The 12020-nt window shown below is 44.0% G+C and overlaps 1 protein-coding gene across 4 annotated transcripts in view; it reads right to left on the bottom strand.

The window, feature by feature from the left end:
• SLC41A2 (solute carrier family 41 member 2) overlaps positions 1-12020 on the bottom strand; it is a 124404-nt gene that overhangs the window by 15826 nt on the left and 96558 nt on the right. For all 4 annotated transcript variants that reach the window (XM_027871367.1, XM_027871359.1, XM_027871377.1 and 1 more), the window contains exons 9-10: positions 7538-7669; positions 6302-6450 (exon numbers count right to left, since the gene is read on the bottom strand). In XM_027871367.1, coding sequence (XP_027727168.1) covers positions 6302-6450; positions 7538-7669 — 281 coding nt within the window. The remainder of the gene's footprint in view (positions 1-6301; positions 6451-7537; positions 7670-12020) is intronic.

Raw genomic sequence — 12020 nt, 5'->3', positions numbered from 1 at the left:
TACAGTTGCTGACCTGGATTTTTAAAATTTCTCCTCTTTTCTTCATTGAGATCACGGCTTGTCTCCCATATAGAATTATACCATATTTTAAATATTAAAACCTAAGCACATGGCCATGGGAAAGGTTTTCACAAAGGATTCTGAATCACAGTACTTTGTTTGGCCAGGATTTTAAAACCCAGTATTATGTATAAAATAGCTTCTGCCTAAAACAGGGCATTAAATATTTTATTCAGAAGTTATCCTGAATTCACTGGGACACAATTATATTAATAAACACTCTATGGGAATTCCAAAGACTTTGAGGCTAAAAAAGGCTCCAGTTTTTACTTTTCCTGAGATCTGTTATATTAGAGAGAATATTAATATGCTTCTTAAGTATCCATAATAAAAAGGAAAATGTGAGTGACATCCAGTTTTATTTTCATAAAATGGATATAATTAATAAAGGACCATAAAAGACAAAAGGGACCTGAATATTATGAGACATCTTCTTACTTAGAAAGCCCAGAACTGAGTATTATTACCTTTGGGCATGATTTTGCCCAGGAAATAGTCATTTTGTACCACATTCAACCTATGGCATCTTTTTGTTGAATTTGTTCTAAGAGTTTTATATTGCCTATCATAGATGTCTCTCTCAGAAGAAAACAAACAAACACATGAAGGGTTTATAGTACAAAGAGTAAATGACTGGAGGCTTTGTAGTTAAACATGGAAAATGAACCAGTGTGGTCTACTGATCCTTTGCTGCTCAAGAGACGGCTATTTGGCGTTTGTGACAGGCAACTAGAAAGGGAGTAATTATCTTTGTAGACAGTCAAACTTACTATACTGGGAAAGCAAGAAGTCCTTGAAAAAGACCTTAGGGAGGAGGGCAAACAAATGGATGTGAACCAAAAAAAAAAAAAAAACATTATAAGCTTCACTTCTATACACGTTAAAGAAAGAAGGCCAATGAGGTATGTATGACACAGTTTGGAATTTCAGATTATGCTTTCAATGCAATAAATTAACTGATTTGGAGAGGATAACGGAGGATTAGAAAAGGCAGAATCCAGGGTTTAGAGAAATCAGGCTATATTTCTCACAAAGAAAGAAAAGGTTCCCATGCAAATGAGTAGGCAGGAAAAAAAAAAGTCAAAGCAGAATAGAATCACAGAATCACTAGCTTGGAAGGAAACTTCAGAGGTCATCTGGAAGCTGCCTGAATCCCCCCATAACAGTGCTTATACGTGGTCACACAGGCTCCACTTTTTAAAGCCTTTAAGTGATGGAGAACTCACTACAATGCATTATTTGAGGCTTCTCTGTCCTTTGTGTTTGCCTGGCCAGGAAAAGCGTAGGAGCACAGGCCCAAAGTGGTAGGCTCCATAGCTGGATAAGTTAATTACTTTCATATAAAATTTTTTGTTCCAGTACAAGATGACGGTTTTAAATGCAGTGCGCAGTGTCACAAATGCATATTGATGATAAGAGGGCGTACCTCCACAAATCTCCTTCCCACTACCCCATTGGGAAAGTCATTCAAAATGCATGTCCTATTGAGGGTGAAGCATACGTAACTAGGCAACAAACCATCTCTCTGTCTGTCATACAGTCTCACTGTTCTGTGGGCTGTTGGCCACATTGGAACCTGAAGATGTTCAGGCATTATTTGGATAACTTGGGACAACCCATTAACTCCAGGAGGGTCTTCACACATGAGACAGACCATACAATAGCGAGGCTGTCCTCGATACCCCACCAGGAGGATTTATGCCCTGAGTTGCTTTTCTAGTAGCAGACATATATTTGCCCCATTCATTCCAACCATAACCTTAACTGTAAATTCGTTTCATTTCTAACCCTAACTGAAAGGGGTGGAGATGCCAGGGAACCTGGCAGGCAAACTACTGAACACAGGGATCAAATGCTAGGATTTGGCTGAACACTGGGCTGGCTCTTAGGTCTCCAGGCTGAAGCCTCAGAAAGGGTCCTAGAATAGAAGGAGTAGTGAGATGAGGGTTGGACATGAAGGGCCTGAAACATTAAGGGCAAAGTGCCAACCAGGACCCAGAAGATCTAGAACACAGCTGAAAAGGAGACAGAAAGCCCCGCTGCCTCAGAATTAGGTGATTTGCTTGACCATCCCTTCTGCAGCATTCTAGTCCCCTCCTCTCAATGACTATCCTTTCAACTGGTACTTTCCCCACCTTATGGCCTGCAAGCTCCCACTCCTTCCCTCCCTTACACCTGTGATTCAGAAAGGCAACAATTTCTTTTCCTGCTACCCCTCCCCACACTCTAGTGTGGTACCTATCCACACTCCTCCCCCGACAAATACTACCCCATCCCCACGCTCTGCACACTCTAAAAACCTCACTCCATCCATAAAAAATTCTCCGTCCTCCTGGATTTCAGTCACCTGGTGTTTATTTATCTGGTCACAGACTGGATGTATCAGCAAAATACGAAGTCCTAGACAGCCGTCACTGTTTTGTTTTGTGTTTGGATCCCCAGGGTCTAACATGGCTTTTCCCAAGGTTAGCTGGGGAAACTTCCTCTACTAATTAATGCGTCTACTCCACAACATCCATACAGATTTGTGTGGCCCGCTGAGATATTAAGTGACCCTCCCAGGAACACACAGTCAGTCTCTGTCAGACAGGACCTGAACGTGGGTCTTCCTGACTCTCTGGCCACTAAAATCAGATGGCTCTGAGTGGCTCTTGATTTGTTCTGGATCTCCTATCACTACCTTCCTCCTCCCCTATCCCCCAAAACTTGGAAATCACATTGGAACTCATGGAGAAAATCCTCCTGCTGCCCTGAGGGTCTTTCAAAGCTCCAGGAGCTAGACAACTCAGACGGAAAGAGCTCACTTTTACATCTTGGGCCTGAGCTTCAAATCAAGCCACCATGGTGATCCCACGGCTGGAGCTGGCTGCACTCACTGGCATGATGGGACTGCCTTAGTACCGAGCAATGTGGAGCTATCCCAAGCTGCTGGGAAATGTGTGGGGTGTGGGTGTGTAATGACTATATTTCATGGGAAACAAGTGAATATTTTCACATCAAAAAGCCTCCAAAAGGTGACATTGAAGCGCGCCAAGTACAATATGAAAAGCTTGCCAGTTTCAGGGCCTGAAATAAGATGTCACCCTTTTGTCAGCTGCTTGCTTCCGGCAGCCCCCCCTAAGTAGAAGTGAAGAAGATGCTTCTGCTCCCAAGCCAGAAGAGAGCCCAGCATCGTGGGTCCAGGCTTTTTGAAGGTTGCTATTTAAAAAGTTCAAGAAAAACCATACAGTTTCAATAGACCCTTATGCATGATTAGAGAGCTTTAGAGTTTCGTTTTTTATATTGCAAACTCAATTTATATTAATGAAAGAAAGGAATTTCAAGTTTAGCAAAAACATGAGGATGTGCACTTAACTTTGTAATGTCTCTGGGGTGGCTGGTGCTAAGAGTCACATCTAAGGCTTTTCTGACAGAACAAAGAGCACGCACTGACCCATGGAGTGGAATCAGGGGGACGGCGAGTCAATTGATTAGAAGAGAGTGTCTCCACTGGACCGCTCAGCTGAGTCCATTAGCAGCTGTCCCTGCATCGGACATTTGTCTGGCTGGTTGGAGGCACTCAGTGGAGCAGACACTTCAGAAGACAGGACTGAAAGAGATGGAGATTCTGAGCACTTAACCAAAAACAATTCATTGCCTGTCTTCCGTGTGCTCGGCACCATGCTAGGCACTGAAGGGGACGCCAACGAAGAACAAGGCGCGATCAATCATACAGGAAAGAGTTTACAGTCGAGCTGGGAGACAAAAGGAAGATACATAAAATCATTCCACTGTGGGACTCTCGCTAAAAAGAGCATGGAGCTTCTGGTGTGAACTGGAAGCTGGAAACTATTCCATAAAATTCAAAGGTAGATTAAAAAAGTAAGCAACAGGACAAACAGATGCAATTGAAGAGGCCAAGCAGCCAGATTAGTTATCTGTGCCGTGTACCCATCAGCGCCTCCCGGCAACTGGCAGAAGGTGAAGGAAGGGCACTGGCGCTGGGAAAGACTCGTCAACTCTACCCTTTTCACGCCTCCATCAAGTGGGCATTCACATGGTGAAGCAGGCACAGGGGCCAGCAGCTGTCAATATTCTCTAGGTCTGAGGCTCTTCCCAAGTCTGGGATTTTCCCCTTTTTCAGATACCTTGACATGTGATCCTCCATGCCCTCCAAAGTGGGTCACCTCTACCATGAATCTCCGCTGTCCTGTTCAGCTGCTAGTCATGTTATTGTCTTCCTCGGCATCACTTTTGCTTCCTCACATGGCACAAAGGGACTATGATTTTACAGTCCAAACGTGGTGACGTTACTCATGTTAATGGGGAAAAAAAATGTGTTCAGATTTTCTGTCACTTTCTCATCTCTTTCTTCTCCCACTCTCATCCTTAAATGCCTGTGGGCTGACCGTCTTTCATTAGGTTCCTTTCCAAACCTTTTTAAAAATTGCTTTTCTCTGTAATATGGGCCAAGATGGCTCCGAACCTTCCACCACACAAGGCCATTAAGATGTTCCACATGAGTTTATACCATTGTTGTTCTTAGCTCTCTCATCAATCTGCTCGACGACGTCAAAGGTTTGCTGGTCGAGGCTGCTTCTGGGCTCTTTCCTTCTCTCTGTTGTAGTGACTGATTTACGTTGGGTAATCTTAGGAAATAACAATATGTGACATCTGTTCTTTTATCCATTTCCTGGCATCAAGTTGTTTAAACGGGCCAGTTTGGAGCTGCCTCAATTGCTCACCGCATATTCTCATTTTGATTCCTTCTTCAAGTTTCGACTCAACAGACGTTTAATAAACACTTACTATGTGTGAGGCATGTGCTAGATTCTGGGGTTTGAAACTGATGCTTATCTTTGTTCTACCAAGTCAGTAATGTATAAACACACAGACACATACACACACATATGTATACATACATATACACACACACACATACATATACACACATATAAATACATTTCACAAATGGTTCACACATTGGCAACCAGTCACCGTGATAATACCCTGTCCTATAAACTCATCCATTTCACTTTTCAGGATGTTGTTTGGTGCTCCCACCCTCTTCATGGGGCCTATGAGCCTTTGGCCCATCTGGCTTTTCATCTGTGAGTCAACATTCCAACATCCCCCCATGCCAACTTTTTTGCCTTTAAGTCACCAAATATTAAAATATAGATATCTGTGGCAGTTCATTCCGTGGTGGCAAGAAACTGGACACTAAAGAGATGCCCTTCAACTGGGGAGCGGCTGAATGAGGAAGTCATGACATGTGAACTTGACGGATGCTACTGTGTTGTAAGAAATAAGGAAATCAATGGATAGTACAAGGGTCTGAGTTACTGTAGGGATACCAAGATATTTGTCCCTGACATCAGTTTCCTGATCTGTACACAAAATGACCCTGACATCCCTTCTAGGTTTATATCCTAGAGACTTGTACCCTTTCTTCATAATTAGCCTTAGAGTTCACTTTGAACTTCAACAAAAAATCCAGACTTTGGACTAATCCCAGGACAAGGCAGGGCCAGTCTCCTATTTCACTCCTATTTCACCCTCCTCTGTAGGGTGATAAGTCAGCCTGATGTCAGCCAGTGGATGAGCTCCAGCCTTCTGAGTTCCAAGGCTTGGATTCACTCTCCAGCATCACTATTTATCAGCTGCGTGATCTCCAGCAAGTCATTTTACCTTCCTCTGCCTTGGTTTCCTCGGCTGTAAAATGGGGACAATACTACCCATACTCTACAGTTGCATATCAGATAATGGAAAGTATTTTGAAAGCAAGGGCTTATATAAATGTGAAGAATTACTATCTGAGAGGGAACTCTGAAGTTGTTAGTTTTAAGAGGTATAAATCAGTTTCAGCAAATCATAGGCTGAGAGCTGGAAGGGACCTCAGAAGTTACTGAGTCCAACCTATTCATTTTGCAGATTAGGAAACTGAGGCAAGAGCAGTGACATGATTTGTCTAGGACGACATGCTTAGCAAGTGTCTGAGGTGGGACTGAACTCCTGAGTGCCAGGCTGGCACCCTATGCACTCTCCCATGCTGCCTCTCTCTTGGCCTGTAAAGTCTCACTTCTTTTCTGCCATGATATCCCAGGGACCCAGAGCCTTTATTCCCACCCCTGGTAAGAAATAGACATAAATGTGCCCAGCGTGTAAAAGCATTCCTTTTTGACTACTTATACAAAACATCCAAACACCATATTCTTAAAGGAAGCCGAACACCAAAAATGTTAGAGGTTTCGGTTCTTACCTGGAGCACAGCAGCAAATAAGAACACAGCAATGAAGATTGCGGTCAGGGAAGTGTGACCACTCTTCATTAAGTGGATGGTATAGAGGAAAATTAAATGTCCAGGAATCACTAGAAGTAGAAGAACTTGGGCAGATTTGTTATTGACTCCTGTAACAGAAAATACAAAGGCATTTAAAGTTAAATCAAATTTCAGTTAATAACGATCAAAAGTAATGAAATGTTCTACTTCAGTATCATTTGAGCCACACATTCACTAGCACGTCTCCCTTAGCACCACATTCAATTTTTAAAAGTCATTTTCAACTGCTATTCACAGCCCTCTTGCTACCATAACCCTCTCCCCATAAAGCCATCAGATCTGAAGCCTGACTGGCTCGTGAAGAGTCGCTGGTCAGATGAACCCAAAATGCCGCTTGTGAGGACAGAAGGAGAGAAGGGAGGAAAGGGGAACCCTTTTCTCCTTGGGAAGTTACCACCAGAGTCCTGCCCGACACTGCAGCTCTCTTAATCACAACGCGTCTCTCTACATCCGTGATCTTCCGGCATCGGAGAAGAGAGATGCGAAGCCCAGCACACATGCTCTGGATGATCAGAGGCCTCTGGCGCCTCAAAGAACACGACACTTTCTGACCCTGAGCCTTCCAGGCCTTGTTTCAGCATGTCCAATCTCAGTAAGTCACGGTAAATGACATTTGTTTAGATCTCAACTCTGTGTTTATCACCACCTCTATGAATCTGTGAATGTGTCTCACTGCTCCTTCTGGGGGGCCTGTGTCCCCTTCCTCCTTGGTATCTGCCCTGCAGCCCTACAACTGACACGTAACTGGCTGAGGTGAAGGACGCGGCCAACTTTCTCTTCAGTTTACCGGCACTCACCGTCCCTCCCTCTCTCTGGGTTCCGTCATGTTGGGCCATGTGCACAATCACCCAGAATGGGAGTAGCACAGGGCGGTGGGGTCATGGGGTTGCACATGATTCATCCTCAAGTGCTCTATCCCTGCCCTCTTTCTATCCTGACAAAGAGCCCCATAAATGGTAGATCTGGGTTTGTAACAAGGACAACAACAATAACTTATCTATTGGCAAGTTACCAAGATCACATCTATGCTTGCATTCCCTCAAACAATGCCTAGTATGGCACCTGACCACCCTCCGGAGCTCAGTTGGTGCCACTTGCCTGAAAGCCCCCCAATCTTACACAAAATTCAAAACACGATCACTCCAAAGCACATACCTGGACCAAAGAAGGTTCGGCATGGGTAGTAGCAGCCTTTGGCTTCATCTGGCACCTCGCCTGGTTTGCCATGTAAATGGAGGTAGGTAGAAATTCTACTAGCTTGTATAGCTACTAAATTACCACCGATACCTAAGACACAAGAAAAGACAGATGCAGATACACGAGGTTATAAACGCTTCAAGCAATGGTGTGTGACATGCGCTGAGGCCAGGTGGGGTTTTCTGTGTTTCTCCAGGGCTACACCGAAGTATGTGGAGGTCGGGCTGCTAGAATGCCTGCCTGCCCAGGACTGTGCTAAAGCATACTGTGGTTCTCTGAGCTGTGGTCTGCCAGTTTCCCTGGCTGTGCTAAGGTACCTGGGGGGTCCTGGTGTTGGTATTTACCTGCTCTGCAGACATAGCTTCTGTGAAACCCACCCAAAGAAGGCTGCAAAAAGCAATGGGCTTAGGGCCAGAAGCCTCCGTGGGGGGTCCTGCATGACTGTGGAGGGGGGGTAATTTTGCTACCTAAGTCTCACTTTCTTCACAAATAGTTATTGAATTTATCTGTAAAATAGGGTTGAAAATATCACTTGATTCCATAGAGCAAACAAATGAGAGCGAGTGACTTCTAACCATCAGATGTCCAATTGAGTCAAGTTTCTTGTCAATTTTAAAACAAACCAGATGTTCTTCTCATCCGTCCTGCCTGTTGCTGACTGCGGTGGGCACTGGCCATACCAACTGTCCTGACACAGGATCCTGCTGGGAGATTTTATCCTCTTGGCTCTGGAAATCCTGCCCCAGGGCCTGTGCTAGAAAGCAAGTTCCTCCCATAGCATCACATGTCAGGAAATGCCTGGCCATGCTTTGCGTTTCATCCTGGACCATTTTCTTGCCATCCACACTGCTGCTGTGGGCATTCTTTCCCACGCTCCATCCTATCCCCCTCTTTTCAGTAATCTGTAACCAAACCAATACTGTTATTGTTATTAGAAAGGGCACGGTAACCTAGCTCCTCCAGAACTCCACTACCCATCCCTGTCATTTCTCAAGTCAATATGTGTTGTCTCCCCTGATCAGAATGGAAGCCACTTAAGGGGGCAAGAATCATCCTGATTTTGTATTTAAATTCCCAGAGCTTAGTACAGTGCTTGGCAACGCAGTAAGCGACTCATAAATGCTTTTTCATTTGTTCATCCATCCATCCATCCGTCCATCCATCTATTTGTGATTCCAAGGCCACTACACCAGGCTGCCTCTGAGATAAATGTTTTAATGGATCACCCTAAAAAGTACAGATTCTCATTCTCAAATTTCAAGCCTGAGAAATAATGAGGAAAATCTATTGTGAAATCAATTTGCAAATTCTGAAAGACTAATCTTCTAAAACACAACAGTAAAAATAATTCTCTAGCTTTAAGACATTTCTCTGAACTCTTTATAACATCATTTATGAACAATCTTTTCAAGAAGACAGGACAAAAATATGCACATAATTTTCTTTTCTTCAAAGGTGAGTATAGCATTTAATGGGACAGTGAAGGGGTGCAGTGGATGGAGTGCTGGACTTGAAGTCAAGAAGACTCATCTTTCTGAGTTCAAATCCAGCCTCAGGCACTTCCTAGTTGTGTGACCCTGGGCAAGTCACTTCACCCTGTTTGCCTCAGTTTCCTCATCTGCAAAATGAGCTGGAGAAGGACATGGAAAGTCTTCCAGTATCTGTGCCAAGAAAACCCGAAGTGGGATCATGGGGAGTCCAACATGACTGGAATGCCCAAACCACAACAATAACATAGCATACAATAAATCTTCTGTGAAGGAAGTTAGAAGCTTCAGAAATACATACAGAAGGGGGAGAAAGAGCAACTAAAAGAAGGGAACTCTGGTTTATTTCTACAATTCCTATTACAAAACTAGCTGTAATCAAGCTTCCGAACCTCCACCAGCTGGATTTGAGAAGCATGTTCTGGGTGAAACAGGCACACTCCATTCTGGAGCCTCTGGGCAGCAGAGAAGCCCAGCTTGCTGAGGGCATCATCCTTCCCCTTTCCTCGGGGCTGGGCGTGCCTTAATTAGATGCAAACTTTTCCCACATTTTGAAAAGAAACATAGATTTTTAGAACTGATAGAGATCTCAGATATCATCAAGTTCAACTCTCCCACAGCCCCATTTTCTAGATGAAAACTGGGGCCTATGGAACTTATGAGGTGAGAGAATTGAGGGGATTGGGAAAGCAAGTGGTTAATTGTGGGAAGTGAATGAACCACACGGCCTCCATCTTGTGATTCAATTCTGGAGATAGCTCAGTTCCTTTTCTACTCAATTACAGGTCTAGTCCAATTTCTGTCTTGTGAGAAAACTATTCAATTGTGAGAACTGGGAGAAAATCTTACGGCATTGGTTAAATCTAGCCCCGCATGGCTGGGAAACTGGACCACCTCTATCCGTTCTTTAGAGACCCTTAGCTAAGGACCTAGGTGATGCTGACCAGAGACCCAGTCAGAGCCAAAGATTGATGCACGGAGTTTTCTCACAAGTACACATCTCAAGTAACCCCATGTGTCTTATCTGAAAACTGTCCCCATACTGATCAATCACTTGTTGTTTCCACGGTCCTTTGATTGTTCACAGACACTTGGAGAGAGTGGAACCTCTGTTCGTTCTCCTCCTCCCAACTTGGAAAGTCCCTAATCTTTCCTCCAATTAGAAATCAGGTGACCTAATGTTGTATCCTGTTAATTGTTCTCTTTTAATTAACTGGTCTTATTTGATTAATTGCTTAGACTATATAAAAGTCTGTCTCCCCCCCGTATTCAGGGTCCAGTGCCAGAGCTGAGGAAGGTGACAGGCCCTGATGTGTTGGGCAATTGGCATGTGCTGCTTAATAAATCCACAGGCCCAGAAGCTGGAACCTTGGTTTCCTCAGTCATTTCATCTTTCACCCAACACAGTCACACTCAAAGTCACACAGCTAGTTACTTATCAGCTGGGTTGGAACTAGAACCTGTCTCCTTCTGGTAAGAAGACAAAAAACATATTCCAAACGAGAGAGGAATAAACAATCCAGACATCTAAAATAACTTCCACTATTTAAGAAGCGTCTAACAGAAAAGTTGGAGACGTGACAGACAGGAAGCATGCAGACAGCTAACAAGTCCTTCTACACCCAACATTACCCATCTTTTTTTTTTAACACCACCACACTCCCCTCCCCCCAGAAAATAAACAGAAAAATAATCTTAACAGGAGGCAACAGGGAATACTGCCTGGAGAAAAAAATCTCTGAAGATCAGACCTGGCAGCTAAATGTCAGGCCGAACTAGGAATGGAACCATCCCAAACTCCCATCAGTGGTAGAAAAAAAGGCAAGGTCGCTGCAGCTCTCTGTTGCTCCATGGTACCCACTGATGGAAAAGACACTTTTATTAGTCATCTTCCAAAAAGAATGCTCCAGACACAAACCAGAAGGCATGACCCAAAGTGGGGGATCAATCCACTTAAATTGGGATACTTCTGGATAAGAGACACTTGGGAACCGCTCTAAAACGCAGTCAGACCATGTCTGTGCTTACTGTTACGCGGTTAGCTGGAAGGTGAGACCGTGAATCAGCATGAGCCCGTAAATTTGGGAGGACCTGGAAAAACCATCTCTGCCTACAGCTGGGAGTACAACTGAGTCCTCCTGGACACTGGGAAATGAGGGTCTCAATAAGGGGAATACAGAGGTTCAGTGTGAGAGTGAATGAGGTGTGCAGTCAGACGTGGGCCACAGACCGCGGTGGCACTGCTGCCAACATTCACAGGCAGAGAGAGAGCCCAAGGCAAACCCTTGGCCCAGAACGACCATCCTAACAGTAACCCAAGGTGCATAAAGGAAGGGAGATGCTTTCCCCTGGCAGGTCATAACTGCCTCCTTATGTCTAGGTGCTAACCCTAGAAAGTTTATGGGGCTTTCGCATGGGGGGGAAAAACAAACAAATACATAAGTGTGTGTTGTGTATTTTTTTTTTTTACTGAATTGAACCACACTGAATAGTTCCTGAATTATCATCTGTACCTGACAGACAAGTAACTTGATTCTTCAGTGATCTTCAGGGCCTAGACGCCAGTTATTAACTTCTCACAGCCTCTTTCAAAGATTCCAATTGGGCTACGTGTAAGAATGGGGGCTCACATCCCCAAAGGTAAGTGGCAGGATGCCCAGGAGATCTGTTCAAAGCCTGACTAATCTATCTATGTGGCCCAATGCCTAGCAAAGCACTGGCAATGAATCAACTTTAATAACACTAATTTGCTTAAATGTGGAAATAAGAATCTTGGGTTTTTTATCCCACGGAAAACTGAAAAGTACAGAAACAGTAACAACATGAACCTCCCTTGAAATTTTCCATTTTTTCCCTTTTGAAACAGTGGAAGTCAATCTCTTTTTGTGCCAACGCACCCAAAATAAAGCAGTTTAGAGCATTATGATACTTTCAAAACTGAAATGATAATTACT

The sequence above is a fragment of the Vombatus ursinus genome, unplaced genomic scaffold (genome assembly GCF_900497805.2).
Source record: "Vombatus ursinus unplaced genomic scaffold, bare-nosed wombat genome assembly UNPS02003292.1, whole genome shotgun sequence".
Taxonomy (NCBI): Eukaryota; Metazoa; Chordata; class Mammalia; order Diprotodontia; family Vombatidae; genus Vombatus; species Vombatus ursinus.
The sequence above is the reverse complement of the archived record's forward strand: the minus strand, read 5'-3'. Positions and strand labels throughout refer to the sequence as shown.